This window comes from Thalassophryne amazonica, chromosome 13, assembly GCF_902500255.1.
Source record: "Thalassophryne amazonica chromosome 13, fThaAma1.1, whole genome shotgun sequence".
Taxonomy (NCBI): Eukaryota; Metazoa; Chordata; class Actinopteri; order Batrachoidiformes; family Batrachoididae; genus Thalassophryne; species Thalassophryne amazonica.
In genome coordinates, this window is record NC_047115.1 from 13,148,509 (window position 1) to 13,166,066 (window position 17,558).

Consider the following 17,558-nt stretch of genomic DNA (forward strand, 5'->3'; position numbering starts at 1 on the left):
ATCCATCCATCCATCCATCCATCCATCCATCCATCCATCCAACCAACCAACCAACCAACCAATTATCTGTCCAACTCTCCCTGTGCCTGTTCATCTGTTTCACCATCCATCCATCCATCCATCCATCCATCCATCCATCCATCCATCCATCCATCCATCCATCCATCCATCCATCCATCCATCCATCCAACCAACCAACCAATTATCTGTCCAACTCTCCCTGTGCCTGTTCATCTGTTTCACCATCCATCCATCCATCCATCCATCCATCCATCCATCCATCCATCCATCCATCCATCCATCCATCCATCCATCCATCCATCCATCCATCCAACCAACCAACCAATTATCTGTCCAACTCTCCCTGTGCCTGTTCATCTGTTCCACCATCCATCCATCCATCCATCCATCCATCCATCCATCCATCCATCCATCCATCCATCCATCCATCCATCCATCCATCCATCCATCCATCCATCCATCCATCCATCCATCCAACCAACCAATTATCTGTCCAACTCTCCCTGTGCCTGTTCATCTGTTTCACCATCCATCCATCCATCCATCCATCCATCCATCCATCCATCCATCCATCCATCCATCCATCCATCCATCCATCCATCCATCCATCCATCCAATCTAAATTCACACACCAAGTCCCCATTTGACGCGGCAGACACGTCGCCTTCTCAAGGATAAAATGAATGTTTGTACGTGCATGCGCGCGAGCGCGTGTGCGTGGCTCGTAAAGGGAAATGAGCTCGGAGAAGCAGTAATTGGTGTCTTCCTGTGCAGACGCAGTTAAATGTGCAGAGAAATCAGAACAGAGCTAAAAGAGAAGAGAACCCCTGAAAACAGACCAATCAACGCGTCATGTCGGAAAACTGCACAATCAGCAACAACAAACTTCGATTTGAATGCACAACAGCATTACCAAATACAAGTTACTGGTAGACACATACATTCCACACACGTTTCTTCTCCTTCTGCATGATTAAAGACATGCATTCTGCAGAAATGTTATTTACACTGTGCATTAATGTGCGTTACAAACACGCGTCTGAACTACAGCTTATTTATTTAATTATCTCTTTATTTGATTGTTTTATTACACATCATGTATGAAACAGTGACAAGAATAATAGAAATAAAGTCTTAAAATCATGGTCTATCCAGGTATGGAACATACCGTGTGACGGTCAGGAGCGCCCCCACCTGGTACCACATATTACTGCACTCTAACAGAAAAATATCATTCAGACGTTAATCTGATCAATAATTTAGAAATAATAATAATAATAATAATAATAATTCAATATGGCATTAGTCATGAAACTTGACAGATTAAAATATATAATTACTGATTGTCACAGGAACAGACAGTAACTGAAGCACTTATGGAAATAAAACTGTTCTGACGTAAAAAGGTAAACAGAGTGTGTATAATAAAGCGAACACACATAAACACCACAAATTATTTGTGAGTTTGCATGTGGACAGACAGCATACAGAGACCAGCTCCGTGACCTTTGACCTTAAAGAAAGCAGGTTATTCTAGAAATTGTGGGGGTCATATTACTGACTGTTTAGCTTTTCATCTGGACGTTCAAGGTCAAACTGGGTGGGAGCCCCCCCGCCACCCCCCCAAAAAATAACGATCTAATTTAGCAATTTTTGAAAGTGGATATAAAGGTCAAAGGTTAAATATGTTTTCCTTTTTTTCAGTTTGATGCATCTTACTGTGGCATACAAACTTGTTAAGGGCTCGGCCAATAATAGTGTACTTGTGTCCAGTGAAAGTTGCTTATCTTTGCAAGGATGTTCATGTCTCAGGGAGTGAGAAATTCTTTGGGACCAGTGAACACAGCTGAAGACTCGATGCCTTTGGTACCAGGTCTCTTCAGGCACTCCTCGGGTATCACTGGAATGATTTTGTGTCAAACACGTAGTTATGTTGGGAGACTCCTGCGTTGTGAGTGGACATCAGCTATGTTTTGGCCATGTGCACACTCCTCTGTGCACGATCCAACACACGGACACCTCAACGTGGAGGACACCAGCAACTGGAGAAGGCCAAGGACATGTCCACCTTTCACACCAGGTCAGTTCTTATGGACTACAGTGGAAATAAATACACTTTATTGTGTTATCCATGCATTTTTATGTGCACTATATATCTATTTGTATTTTGTACATTATTCATTAAATAAATTCACTCGTGGTGGATGTGGCAACATGCTGTATTGGTGCATCTTCCTGACCCGTCAATCAAGCACTTATCAAATGTTAAATAATTCCAAACGTTCTATATATTCGCACAGAACCCGAATGTCTTCATTGACATGTTTCGTCCGATTAACGGTCCAGAATATTTTCAGATAACATGATGAAGGTGAACTTTTGCAGGGCGGAACAAAGAACTCAGAGCTTCTCGTTTTCACACGGACGTTATTGGCGGTTGGACCGGTCGGTGAAGCGGTCTTCACCCTCGTTTGTCTTTCATTATTAAACTGTAAAATATTACTTTATCGTGATGTCTCTTGCGGCAGAGGCTTTTGTGTCACAGATGGCAGGTAAGCAAATGTTAAAAGTGTTTGTTTTTTGAGCTCTGTAGCCTCAGCTAGAGTCTGTGCTAACGTTAGTGCAGTTTAGGCTTACTGGAGGTACGCCAGATAGTAAAGATTTTCAGTGAAATAGAAACTAAAACATGTCCCTTATGACACTAAATGAAAAGCTTAAATATTTTACAGAATGCCAATGACAATAAAAAAAGGTTTATTTACGATATGTAGGTTAAGCTGTGTTGCCAGATCTCACGAGAAAAAACAAGCGCCCCCCCAGTAAAGACAGAATCAGCTGCCATTTTTCAACTGATCCGTTGAACTACTTTTGTTATTGTGATAAAACTGCTTTGCAGAAATCCTGGGCATGGTTTTTAAAAGCCATATAACAAATATAATTAAGACTCTTGATATATTTTGAAATTCAGCATGTATTTACAAACAAATATGGAAATCAGTCATGTTATTTTGTCACTGTTTATAGGCCTTCCGGCCCATATTCTGAATTCTTAGATGAATTTGGTGCATTCATCTGTAGCCTGTCAGCTAGTGTGGACAACATTTTGTTTATTGGTGACTTTAACAGTAAAATACACTCAACAAAAAGTATCTGGTGTGACCACCATTTGCCTCATGCAGTGCAACACATCTCCTTCGCATAGAGTTGATCAGGTTGTCAATTGTGGCCTGTGGAATGTTGGTCCACTCCTCTTCAATGGCTGTGCGAAGTTGCTGGATATTGGCAGGAACTGGTACACGCTGTCATACGCTGGTCCAGAGCATCCCAAACATGCTCAATGGGTGACATGTCCGGTGAGTATGCCGACCATGCAAGAACTGGGACATTTTCAGCTTCCAAGAATTGTGTACAGATCCTTGCAACATGGGGCCGTGCATTATCCTGCTGCAACATGAGGTGATGTTCTTGGATGTATGGCACAACAATGGGCCTCAGGATCTCGTCACAGTATCTCTGTGCATTCAAAATGCCATCAATAAAATGCACCTGTGTTCTTCGTCCATAACAGACGCCTGCCCATACCATAACCCCACCGCCACCATGGGCCACTCGATCCACAACATTGACATCAGAAAACCGCTCACCCACACGACACCACACACACTGTCTGCCATCTGCCCTGGACAGTGTGAACCGGGATTCATCCGTGAAGAGAACACCTCTCCAACGTGCCAAACGCCAGCGAATGTGAGCATTTGCCCACTCAAGTCGGTTACGACGACGAACTGGAGTCAGGTCGAGACCCCGATGAGGACGACGAGCATGCAGATGAGCTTCCCTGAGATGGTTTCTGACAGTTTGTGCAGAAATTCTTTGGTTATGCAAACCGATTGTTTCAGCAGCTGTCCCAGTGGCTGGTCTCAGACGATCTTGGAGGTGAACATGCTGGATGTGGAGGTCCTGGGCTGGTGTGGTTACACGTGGTCTGCGGTTGTGAGGCTGGTTGGATGTACTGCCAAATTCTCTGAAATGCCTTTGGAGACGGCTTATGGTAGAGAAATGAACATTCAATACACGAGCAACAGCTCTGGTTGACATTCCTGCTGTCAGCATGCCAATTGCACGCTCCCTCAAATCTTGCGACATCTGTGGCATTGTGCTGTGTGATAAAACTGCACCTTTCAGAGTGGCCTTTTATTGTGGGCAGTCTAAGGCACACCTGTGCACTAATCATGGTATCTAATCAGCATCTTGACATGGCACACCTGTGAGGTGGGATGGATTATCTCAGCAAAGGAGAAGTGCTCACTATCACAGATTTAGACTGGTTTGTGAACAATATTTGAGGGAAATGGTGATATTGTGTATGTGGAAAAAGTTTTAGATCTTTGAGTTCATCTCGTACAAAATGGGAGCAAAACCAAAAGTGTTGCATTTATATTTTTGTTAAGTGTAAATAAGCCCTCTGGTCCCCTCTGCAAATAATTTATGGAACTTGTGGATAGGGATGGGTATTGATAAGATTTTATAGATATCGATACATTATTGATTCCGCTTAAAGATCCGATTCCTTATCGATTCCCTTATCGACACCTCTTATGAATTTTCTGTGTACTAAAAGTAGGCTTTATAGATTTTCTATGTCAGAAACATTTTATTGAGTCTTAAAGTAAGTAAATATGAAATTGGTCACTGGATCCTTAAACTCTGGACATAATAAACTCTACATGGTGGATCCTTGATCTCTGGACATAAATAGAAATAAACAAAATCTGTAGTTTTTGTGAAAAGCATTTCCATTCAGACATTAATGGCATGAATGTCTTTCCATACATCTGAGCTGAGCTCTTGCAGCTGACTGTGCTGCATGTCAGCATGTAATTCATAAAGAAGGCAGGACGTCTCATTTTTGGAGGAAAAATTTTTAGTCAATTGTGGTTTGTTGTTTGTGTTACAGCATTTGGAAAGAGGTGTCATTTTATTTAAAGCGGCAATTCGTTTTGAAGTTATTAATTCTGAGTGGACTCTGTCTCGGCAGAGAAATGAACAGCGCTTGGAGCTGGTGCAGTGGAACAGAATATGAACAGAATATGATTCTCATTTCTTACCTGCAACAAAACAAAAGTCCTAGTTAGTGACTTTAATCCACACAAAAGTGACTCATGATTAACATATTTTAATGGCTTTGAGAGGGGTTAAGAAGCAACTTGCTGCTTCTGAAGAGCAGCGAATGAAAGAATCAACGAGCCAGTGGATCGAAGCATTGCTTCATTTGTTCACGCTTCAAAGTGGAGTCACACTGCAGAAACAGTTGATTACAGAGCCGCTGCAGGGTCTGTAATCGACGTAGAGGAATGATCATTTTCCCGACAAACACCCTCAAAACAACGGCTGCTCTGGAGGACTGATAAGGGAATTGTTAAGCAAAAAGATTATTGATATCGGTGGATCGAATACTTTCTTAACGATACCCAAAAAGAACCGGTTCTCAATACCCAACTGTACTTGTGTATGCGTTAGGATACCAGCAATGCATTCAGGATTCGATGCACATTAGTGGAGATACCCTGGATTTGGTTTCGCACGTGGCCTTGCTGTCACGAATATCGACATTTTGCCTCTTGGCTCAGTGGTCTCTGACCACTCATTTATTAGGTTTACATTTGCGTTGCCGCGTTTAGTGGAGCGAAAGCCTTGTCTACTACTGCGGCGACGCATAAAACCCTCAACTATACTGAACTCAAAACTAGACTGCCTGAAATTTTGGCTTCAGGTTTGGAGAATGTTCAATCAGTGGATAGTCTTGCGGATGGCTTGAATTCAATGCTCAAAGTTACACTTGATAAAGCTGCACCTCCTCTTCTAAGGCCACGCTTTCCCAAGCCAAGTTCCAAATTAGAGGTGTTCCACCTTGATACCGTGGATCATCATATTTTGCTTGATAGGTTGGAGAATCTTTTTGGGATTACTGGAAGTGCCCTTGCGTGGTTGATGTCATACCTGTCCAGTCATTCTCAGTGTGTGTTTTTTTTTTTTTTTATAATAACACTACCTCTAACCTTAGTGGCATGAGATTCGGGGTTCCACAGGGTTCCGTTTTAGGCCCCCTGCTTTTCTCCCTGTATGTAGCACCCCTTGGGTGTATACTGCAGCTTTTTGGTATTGCTTTTCATTGTTATGCTGATGATACTCAGTTGTACATGCCGATAACTGAGGGAAATCTCATTCCCATACATTCTCTGGAAGACTGTCTTGTATCAGTGAGAAGCTGGATGTCTAGTAACGTCCTACTTTTAAACTCTGATAAGACTGAAATGATGGTTCTTGGTCCAGCAAGATATCAGCATCAATTTGACCAGCTGGTGCTCAGCCTGGGTTTGTGTGTCATACGTCATACAGGCAAAGTGAGGAAAAAGGAGAGGAGATAACTGGACTTATGATGCTTTTTTCTTCCTATATATCATGTTTGTAAATTACATGTATAAACAGACCGGTTGGGAGTCGTCAGTACGCAGGTTGACCAGTTTGTTAATTCAAGTGTGGGGGGGTATAATTTTGTGAGCTTTGTCACAGATCTCTCCTTTCCTTTGTGGGCCCCAAGATGCTGGAAAAAAGCTTTGAAATGACAGATAATTTGGTTGTTGACATTCATCTGCATGTGTACATATCACATACCAGCGATTGCGTCAGTACTGCCGGTTGTGCGTGTGCAGTGGGTCACACACTCTGGGACGGGAGCCTTTATGGATTTGGAGCTAGACACTTTCAGGAATTTATAATGAATAAAAAGTTTTAACTGCTAAAAACACAACAAAAATAAATATCTTGTGTGACTCTTGAGTGAACTGATCAATTCACTGTTCATTGAATATTGTTCACATTTGTTGTCTTGTGCGAATCAAGCGTTGGGTTCTAAACCTATTAAGTATTTATTTTTTTTTTTTATTTAATCTGAAAAGAGGTTTTCCTTTGTTTACTAATTCATGGGGCTACAAATTCGCTGAAAGACTGTCACAATGTAATTTGTCTCAATTTGTCAATTTCAAAAGGTCCTCATGCCTAAATATTTTCAGAAGATCAAATAAATGTCACCTTTAGATTCCTTATGTAAAATCCTTTACAATGATACCTTACTTTTGAAAATGAGACCATTGGTTGTTGAGCTATTTGAATTTCAGAGGCCACGTTATTTTCACAAAAAAGTGGGGAAAAAAAGAAATGGCAATATCTATGGAACCGTTGGTCCGACTGAGCTGAAATTCGAAAATCAGCCTTTTCCCACCAAAGACTGCATATGTACCAAATTTCGCCAAAATCTGAGGGGTGAGGTCTAACCCATTGGGTGAACTGAGATGGCATGACCCGTTGAATGATATTTTAAAAAACATCTGAACAACTGAATCCCCCCCCAAAAATGACAAAATCAAAATTGCATACAATTAATACACATCAGTTTTACATGGGTTATAGAGATAAAGGAATTTGCGTGAACTTTATCAGATCATTTTTCTTCAAATAAGTAAGTTTGTTAGCATTAGATTCCTGAAATCAGCGTTCTTTAAGACTGTTTGTGTGGGGGTGGGGTGATAATCACGTGTTGCATATTAATTTACATTTGCCTTGTATGTATTAACAAATTTAAATTGGCGTAACTGCTGATATGATGTACCCCTATAAGCTAATTTATTATTGTTTGGACCTTCCGGTTTGTTTGTGTTTACCAGCTGCAGAACCCTGGCCTGAAAATGCTACATTGTACCAGCCGCTGAAAGGTGAGTGAAACTCAGAGAGACAGAGAGAAACACAGAAAATTATTCAATCAATCTGTTATGTGATCAGCAGATTAAAAAAAAAAAACAAAACAGAAAAATTTTGTTATTTCTGAAGATGAATTGCCAAACATTTTTTTTGTGTTTCTGCTTCTTCAGTGTGATTTTTCTGTTGTATTCTGTTTTATATTTTTATAAGTTGAATATGTTTAGGTTTTGCACATCAAATGATGAAGATGGTGCATTGGACAGCTGAGATGTTTGTCCATTCGTTTGTCATTTTTATAACCAGACATATCTAATTACATTTTAAAATGGTTCTGATTGTGGATTATCATTATTATTATTTTTTTTTTTGTTGTCGTTGTTTACAGAGGATCAGATCTTGCTGTCAGACTGTGCCTCATCGCTGGCTGTTCAGGTGAAACTGAACCCTGTGTATATTCGTTCATTCAATGCCTGTTTAAATCTGTTCACCTCATTGGGCTTTTATATGTTGACAAATATATCAGGTACTTCATGTTAAAAATATGCTCTTTAATCTCTCTGTAAAGAAGGCTATATGTCTACATGTTAAATAACGGTGATATAACACTACTGCATCATCACTTTTACAGTCATATGGCTCCACATAAGCCAGAGATGTCAGCATCATTTCAAAATATGTGAATTTCTCTTGTAATAATGTTGAAAGATTTTTTTTTTTAGACATACGAGGTCTGTTAGAAAAGTATCCGACCTTATTATTTTTTTCAAAAACCATATGGATTTGAATCACGTGTGATATCAGACATGCTTGAACCCTCGTGGGCATGCAAGAGTTTTTTCACGCCTGTCGGTTACGTCATTCGCCTGTGGGCAGTCTTTGAGTGGGGAGTGACCCACCCTCTCGTCGATTTTTTTCATTGTTTAGGAATGGCTCAGAGACTGCTGCTTTGTTTGATCAAAATTTTTTCAAAACTGTAAGGCACAACTGAGTGGACACCATTCGATAAATTCAGCTGGTTTTTGGTAAAAAGTTTAACGGCTAATGAGAGATTTTGGTCTGGTAGTGTTGCTTTAAGGACGGCCCACGGCGCCTGACGGCGTTCTGCGCTTCGAGGCGGCAGCGTCTCGCCGTTTCAAGTTGAAAACTTCCACATTTCAGGCTCTGTTGACCCAGTAAGTCGTCAGAGAACAGAGAACTTTCAGAAGAAGTCGGCATGAGGAGTTTATTCGGACATTCCATTGTTAACGGACATTTTGTAATGAAAGAACTTGCGGGCAGAGTCGCATGTCGGGCCGGTCCCGACCGCGGGGGGGTCACGACAGGAAAAACACCTCCGTTGGAAACCTTAACGGGCAAGTTGGAACATGCCCAAGCTGTTAAACAATTTCTCAGTTACTCACTTGTTGAAAGCCATCAAAAGCCGCCTGAATTTTACAAATGGTTTTCAACACGGAGGTGTTTTTCCTGTCGTGGCGCACACAGATTCGCCGAGTCGTCACTGAAACAACTCATCACATTTGCGCGCATGTCTTTCATTACAAAATGTCCTTAAACAGTGGAATGTCTGCATAAAGTCCTCATGCCGGCCTCTTCTGAATCTTCCCTGTTCTCTCACGACGTGCTGGGTGAATTAAGCCTTAAATTAGGATGTTTTCAGGTCGAAACAGGCCGACGATGGCGCCTGGAAGCGCTGCGCAACGTCCCGCTCCGTGGGAAGTCCTTACAGCGACAGAAACACCCCATAATCTCTCATCAGCCGTTAAACTTTTCACCGAAAACCAGCTAAATTTCTGGAATAGTGTCCACTCGAATATTCCTCACAGGTCCAGAAAAAATTTTGATAAAGCAACGCGCGGCGTCTCGAGCAGCGTGTGAAACAAAGGAATTCAGCCAAGAGGGCTGAACCACATCTCACTCAAGGCCTGCCCACAGGGAAATGATGTCACCGATACGCGTTTAAAAACTCACGCATGCGCACGAGGGTTCAAGCATGATTGGTGTAATCGCACGTCATTCAAATCCATATAGTTAAAAACAAAATAAAAGTGTCGGTTTCTTATCTAATAGACCTCGTATGTTTTCGTTTTTGTACAATAAGTATGTGTTGAGTATATTTTGTAGGCACTGTGTGTCACTGTCTGTATATGTGTGGGTGGGTGGGTCAGTGTGTTACTGTCCATGAGCTGTTTTGTATGTTGCTAAAATGTACTCGCTGTTTATTCAGCGACAGTCAGAACTGACACTAGGTGGCACTCTCCCGTTTGCCCCTGCAGGTCTACCTGAGGATGTGCGGCCTCCCGGTGCAGGTGGTTTGCAGAGCAAATGCTGAATACATGTCGCCTTCTGGTTAGTGCACTAGCTGCTGCAGACATGTCATGACATTTTATTTAAAAAATTAAATCTGAACACGGTTTCTCAGCATTTGGTGTCAACATCCCTCTGTGTTCATCTCAGTACAAAACGATAAATGCAGCCTGTCATATTTTGCAATGTTGATATTTCAGTGTTTGTCATTGTGTGAGTGTTACTTCATGTAATTTGTATTTTGTAGCCAAATTAAGTCATTTTGTTTTTAAATTATGTTTTACTTGCTGTATTTTTTTTTTTTTTTTTTTTTTGAGGTAGTTTGGAGAAAAACCTGAATGCTGTTCTGAAGCACACTTATTTACACGATCCAAACAGCACAACACAACTTTCTGAGTATTCTCAGGTTGTCAGATTGACGGCGGGTTTAGTTTGTCACTTCATCTTATAAGTAACCGTATAATCAAAAGATTACTGATGATCTTTGTCTGTGTCTTGTTTTCTAGGTCGGATTCCTTTTATCCACGTAGGGAACCAGGTGGTGTCTGAACTGGGGCCAGTAGTCCAGTTTACCAAAGCTAAGGTAATAATACATTCAGATATTTAAGTTATTTTAATCAGTTTGATTAACCTGTTTAATGTTTATGATTCCCATTGGTATAATGCTCCGTGGAGTTGATTTAGGAATTCCAAGTTTTTATAATTGTTACTTGTAAAAGTTAGTTTAATGTAGAATATAAGTCATTTTCATTGTATTTAAGCAAAAACTGATTGATTTATTAGCTGTCAGCCGTTTGTCCGGATCGCGGTGGCAGCAGGGCAAGCAGCTCAACCCTTACTTCCCTATCCTCAGCCAAGTCCTGTAACTCTTCCCAAGGGATCCCAAGGTGTTCCCAAGCCATATGGGAAATATAATCTCTCCAGCGTATCCTGGGCCTTCCCTGGGGCCTCCTCCCGGTTGGACGTGCCTGGAAGCCCTCCTGAGGGAGACGACCAGGGAGCATCCTCACCAGGTGCCAGAACCACCTCAGCTGTCCGAGTCCTTCTCAGATAGTCAAGCTTCTCACCATGTCCAGGAGTGTAAGCCCAGATACCTGACGGAGGAATCTCATTTCTGCCGCTTGTATCCGTGATCTTATTCTTTCATTACCCAAAGTTCATGACCATAGGTGAGGATAACTGTAAATCGACTGGTAAATTGAGACCCTCACCTTCTGGCTCGGCTCCTTCTTTACCATGGCTGTCCGGTACAACATCTGTAAAATTTCAGATGCTGCCCCAATCAGTCTATCAATCTCACACTCCAACTCTCCCCCACTCGTGAACATGACCCAGAGATACTTCAACTCCTCCACTTGGGGCAGTAACTCTCCCCTCACCCAGAGGAGACAATCTACCTTTTTCTGACAGAGGGCCATGGTCTCAGATTTAGAGGTGTGGATTCTCATCCCAGTCGGTCTCAAACCTGCTCAGTGTGTATTTGAGGTCACCAGCTGATGAAGCCAACAGAACCACATCATCTGCAAAAGCAGAGATGCAGCTCGGGAGGTCACCTAACCGGACACACTTTAGTCCCTGACTGAGCCTTGAAATCCTGTCCATGAACATCACAAACAGGATTGGTGACTAGGGGCAGCCCTGGTGGAGTCCATCTCCCATCTGAAACAGGTCTTATGTAATGCTGAGAATGCGGACACAGCTCCTGCTTTGATCATATAGAGAACATAGCGCATGTTGCAGCGAATCCAGTACTCCATAGTCACACAGCACCCCCACAGGATACCGTACGCCTTTCCCAAAGTCCACAAAACGTGTCTGGCTGTTTGGTCACACTCTCAAGACCTCCTCCAAAATCCTTGTGAGGTTAAAGAGCTGGTCCATCGCTCCATGACAAGGATGCAACTCGCATTGTTCCTCCTGAATCTGAGGTTCAGGAGGAACAAGTGATTGTCACATTAATTTTTAAAAAAATAATCAGCTTTATTTGTGTAGCACTTTCTAGTGCAGGTTGCACATTTCAGTACTTTTACAATTAAAATAACACATCTGTGAATAATGGTACACTAAAAACCGAACACAATAAACGAAACTAAAAATATCCATAATTAACATAAAAATCAACCATTTTTTTCTTAGGTCAGTAAAATTTGAGAAAAGAGTAAAAACTAACACCCATCAGTTTGTCTAACACCTGAAACATCTTCAGATTATTTTTGTCAAACCAATGTTCTATAATACAGAAATATTTTGTTGGATTTTGTCAACTTTAGTCACTAAGAATACAAAGACTAACATATTTGTCTTATTAATTTATAATTTTGTTTAATAATAATTTCATATATTTGATACTGATAAGTGTGTATATATATATATATATATATATATATATATATATATATATATATATATATATATTATTGCAAAAAGATAAAAGTAATAACTTGTATTTAAATTAATTATGGGAAATTAGATGATATAAGATGGCTATTAATGAAAGTCGTATGGAGTAGAGGTGGGAATAAATAAGTTCTGTGCTTCTTCTCACTCCTTTCTGTGGGTTTATGCTTTTCATTGTACGTATGTGCACTCATTTGTAAGAGTTCATTTTTATTGTTTCCATGTTCAAGATAATCTTCAGTCAGTCGAGCTGTTCTGTTCTCTGTGTGAAACGGCTCAAACTCTTCTAAACAGAGAAGGAGAAACAAGACGCTGGAATAAGTTAAAATTTTGTTGTTGAATAAACAATTTAAAACCATGATTTGATAATTAAATATTGCAGTTTATTTAAAAAAACTGATTTAAGCTGTATTTTTGGGTTTTAGGGTCATTCGCTGAGCGACGGATTAGATGACGTTCAGAGAGCTGAAATGAAGGCGTACATGGAGTTGGTTAATAATATGCTGTTTACCGCTGAGGTAACAAACCTGTTGTGCACATTCTCAAACATTTTTCTGCAGTTCGCCACGTTTGTTTTTTTTCTTCCGTCCGTTTGCAGTTATACATCCAGTGGTGTGATGACGGAACAGCTGCCGAGGTGTGTGTCTGAGTTTCTTATATGTCGTTCAGTGATTGTTGCCTCTCGGTTACATGTGCACTTTGTTTTCTGTAGATCTCTCGGCCGAGGTACAGCAGTCCGTACTCGTGGCCTCTCAACAGAATCTTGGCCTATCAGAAGCAGTGGGAGGTTCAGAGGAAGATGAATGCCATCGGCTGGGGAGGAAAAACACTTGAGCAGGTTAGCAACTGCTTCGCAACAGGGATCCCACCAACATTAGTTTAACTGGTTTCAGTTCATGTGCTGTGAATAGTCACGACTGATTAGGTCTGGACAGTAGTGGGGACAGCTAACCAAAAAGTTAGCTTTGATAACCGTTAATCCGCTAACTGAAAAGTTAACTTTTAGAAAGCTAAACCGATAAACCCCTAAACAATTTAGTGGACGTTACAGCTAAAAGCTAAACCGATAACTTTTAGTATTGACTTCAGTACACTGGCAGCTACTGTCACAACAACGAACCAGCGCTTCTGTCTAAGATCAGCCTTCTCTGAGAGAGAGAGAGAGAATGAGAGAGAGAGAGAGAGAGAGAGAGAATGAGAGAGAGAGAGAATGAGAGAGAGAGAGAGAGAGAATGAGAGAGAGAATGAGAGAGAGAATGAGAGAGAGAATATGAGAGAGAGAGAATATGAGAGAGAGAGAATATGAGAGAGAGAGAATATGAGAGAGAGAGAATATGAGAGAGAGAGAATATGAGAGAGAGAGAATGAGAGAGAGAGAATATGAGAGAGAGAGAATGAGAGAGAGAGAATGAGAGAGAGAGAATATGAGAGAGAGAATATGAGAGAGAGAATATGAGAGAGAGAGAATATGAGAGAGAGAGAATATGAGAGAGAGAATATGAGAGAGAATATGAGAGAGAGAGAATGAGAGAGAGAGAGAATGAGAGAGAATATAAGAGAGAGAGAGAGAGAATGAGAGAGAGAGAATGAGAGAGAATGAGAGAATATGAGAGAGAGAGAATGAGAGAGAGAGAATGAGAGAGAATGAGAGAATATGAGAGAGAGAGAATGAGAGAGAATGAGAGAATATGAGAGAGAGAGAGAATGAGAGAGAGAGAGAGAGAATGAGAGAGAATATAAGAGAGAGAGAGAGAATGAGAGAGAATATAAGAGAGAGAGAGAGAGAATGAGAGAGAATATAAGAGAGAGAGAGAGAGAATGAGAGAGAGAATGAGAGAGAGAGAGAGAATATGAGAGAGAGAATATGAGAGAGAGAATATGAGAGAGAGAGAGAGAGAGAGAGAGAGAGAGAATGAGAGAGAGAGACGTGTGTCGGAGGAGTCATGTACAGCAAGGCAGTTTTGACTTGTGGTTAATTCACACTGCCATGAACACTGCCATCTAATGGATGGGAGTGTGGCTACCAATTGCAGCACATTTGCTATACATGCTGAATCACTTAAACATAATTTTAAGAAACAAATATGACATATTTACAAATACAGATTTATTCGTAAAAATCATCACACGCGTTACAGTAACGTGTGTTGGTTTTTTGTTGGTTTTGCAGTTTTAACCATAAGTCAAAACTGCCTTGCTATGCATGACTCGTCCCACACGTCTGCATGACCGTATGGCTATGAAAATAAATTATCTTTTTTCCTTCTCTTCCTTTCTCTGTGGTAGCCAGCTCTTCTCTGCTGGCAGAGGATTGAGCTCTACCTTTCATAGCTGTCTGTCTGCTACAAAACACATAACAGGCAGAAACTAAAATGTATGAGTTCAGGCTTTACAAATGTTTTATTCACTATGCTTGCAAAAAGATATTAGCGACCTAAAAAGTTATTGGAATTAAGTTTAGCAGAAGTTAATTGGTCCGCTGATGGTTTTCAAAGTTAGCTGAAAAACTAATCAGCTTATAAAAAAGTTAGCTTTGCTAGTTGGTGGTTAGTGGATTAGCAGAACTGTACCCACCACTGGGTCTGGAACTGCAATTTGATAGATGAAAACTGAAGATATCTACAAATTGTTAAATCAGAGATCCTGTTTTCAATAATAATATCACAGTTGTTGCTTTATTTCGTAGTATGGGCTCCCATTTCTAATTTTTGGTGCTGATTTCAGAATTGAGGAAATTTGTTTTTATTTAAAAAATGTTTATGGTAGGCAAAATTTGTATTGCGTATTTTCCTAAATATAAGTAGCGCCTCTTTCACAAAAAAGCCTCTTAAAGACTCAAAACTCATATATAAGTTGCACTGAAGTATAAGTTGCGCTTTTTTTGGCCTGTATATTAAGTTCCTTAATTTGAGATTTTTGTGCATTGTTGCAGTGTATTTTCTTAATAATTGTAATTTATTCTTTTATTCCAATCTATTTTGTTTAATGATTTGATTCCTTCAGAAGTTCTATATAAATTGTCATTATAATTTTTATTATTGTTAATAATGAAAGTGTGATTTCCCCCCAGTATATAAGTCGTGCTGGAGTATAAGTTGCAGGACCTCCAAAACTAGTAAAAAAAAAAAAAAGCAACTTATGCGCTCGGAAATATAGTTACATATGAGTATGACCAAATATTGCCAAATGCATGGGACTACATATGATTCCCATGACAGAATTGTAATGTAACTTCCACTAAAATGTTATTGTCAACATCTCACAGCGGTCTTCTGTTGAACATGCTTGAACATTGGCATGTGTAAAACTTTCCCGACTCCTCGCGGTCTGATTACGCCGACTGGATATCTGATTTTTCAAGTGCCCGATTATAGCCGGTTTGTTTGTCTTGTGTTTTTAGGTCTATGAGGACGTCAGTCAGTGCTGTCAGGCTCTTTCTCAGAGGCTCGGAACTCAGCCGTACTTCTTCAATAAGCAGTACGTACACTACACTCTGTCCGTGACCTTCCCCAGGTTTTTTGTCTGCCTGTCTGTGGTGATATCTTCAAAATAATATCAGTTGTCCATCTTTTTGCAACACAGAGATCATAGCAGAAGTCCTCATCTGAAATCCATTAATGACCATATCTCAGGAACTAAATAAAAATAACGGTTGTCTGCATAGAGGACGTCTGCTGTCACGATGTTCCACAAGTTTTGAAACATTCCGTAGTGGTGGCGAGGTGCTTCAGTCATTCTTAAAGTGCATGTCAAAGGTTCATGTCAGTGGTAGAAATGTTGACTGTTGTGTGCTGCAGGCCCACAGAGTTGGATGCTTTGGTTTTCGGGCACCTCTTCACCATCCTGACCACCACGCTGACCAATGCGGAGCTGGCAGAGCGCGTCAGGAGCTTCAGTAACCTGCTGTCCTTCTGCCGGCGCATCGAGCAGTCCTACTTTGAAGGCAAGAGCTCCTGAAGGACTAGAAATGAGCCCTCTTTCTTTCTCTCTCTGTACATTCTGCCCATTCTCTTTCCCGCATCCCGTCGCTGTCATGCAAAGACTGTAAAAACCGTCACATCCACACCTTCTTTTCTTTCCTCAGAGGATTTACACCCTGACGTTACAACAACGCCTCCTGCCTGTGCTATTAATGGTCATAAGGTTGTTGATTTCCATGCTGTGTTGCTGAATCAGGTGTTAACTATTTGATTTTAAACGGTTTCTGCAAAGCAATGACATCACTGATATGCGGTTTGGACAGAACAGTGTGATGCTCTGCTGCCACTGACTGGTCACATTCTGTGACTTCATCTTCAACGTAGCCATCAAACATCTACTCCAACACAAGGGTGCTGAAGAGACATGACTGAAACATTCTGAAAATGAAAAGTGTGGACATTTGATCAGTACTTGGTTATTCCTTCTTGAAGTCTTGTGGTCAAGTAGACTTGTGATTATGGTACAGATCTCATTCTGGATGTACGAAATATCTCCATGAAGAAACACAGATGATGTTCAGGTACTACAACCCCTGGCAATAATTATGGAATCACCGGCCTCGGAGGATGTTCATTCAGTTGTTTAATTTTGTAGAAAAAAAGCAGATCACAGACATGACACAAAACTAAAGTCATTTCAGATGGCAACTTTCTGGCTTTAAGAAACACTATAAGAAATCAGGAAAAAAAAGTTGTGGCAGTCAGTAACGGTTACTTTTTTAGACCAAGCAGAGGGAAAAAATATGGAATCACTCAATTCTGAGGAATAAATTATGGAATCACCCTGAAAATTTTCATCCCCAAAACTAACACCTGCATCAAATCAGATCTGCTCGTTAGTCTGCATCTAAAAAGGACTGATCACACCTTGGAGAGCTGTTGCACCAAGTGGACTGACATGAATCATGGCTCCAACACGAGAGATGTCAATTGAAACAAAGCAGAGGATTATCAAACTCTTAAAAGAGGGTAAATCATCACGCAATGTTGCAAAAGATGTTGGTTGTTCACAGTCTGTGTCTAAACTCTGGACCAAATACAAACAACATGGGAAGGTTGTTAAAGGCAAACATACTGGTAGACCAAGGAAGACATCAA

General features: G+C 40.7%; 1 protein-coding gene across 1 annotated transcript; it reads left to right on the forward strand.

The window, feature by feature from the left end:
- Positions 1–2,533: 2,533 nt before the first annotated feature.
- On the forward strand, positions 2,534–16,840 carry mtx2 (metaxin 2). The gene is made up of 10 exons (XM_034185458.1): positions 2,534–2,573; positions 7,746–7,793; positions 8,165–8,211; positions 10,053–10,125; positions 10,590–10,666; positions 12,906–12,998; positions 13,079–13,117; positions 13,193–13,318; positions 15,881–15,957; positions 16,278–16,840. Exons 1-10 carry the CDS (start codon positions 2,534–2,536, stop codon positions 16,435–16,437), a joined length of 780 nt encoding a protein of 259 aa, XP_034041349.1. The 3' UTR covers positions 16,438–16,840.
- The last annotated feature ends 718 nt before the right edge of the window (positions 16,841–17,558 follow it).

Excerpts from the sequence above, each read along its gene's own strand:
- mtx2 (XM_034185458.1), top strand. The coding sequence starts at position 2,534 with ATGTCTCTTGCGGCAGAGGCTTTTGTGTCACAGATGGCAG. Across the intron at positions 2,574-7,745 it reads TTTTGTGTCACAGATGGCAG|CTGCAGAACCCTGGCCTGAA; the intron begins GTAAGCAAATGT and ends TGTGTTTACCAG. Across the intron at positions 10,667-12,905 it reads TCCAGTTTACCAAAGCTAAG|GGTCATTCGCTGAGCGACGG; the intron begins GTAATAATACAT and ends TTTGGGTTTTAG.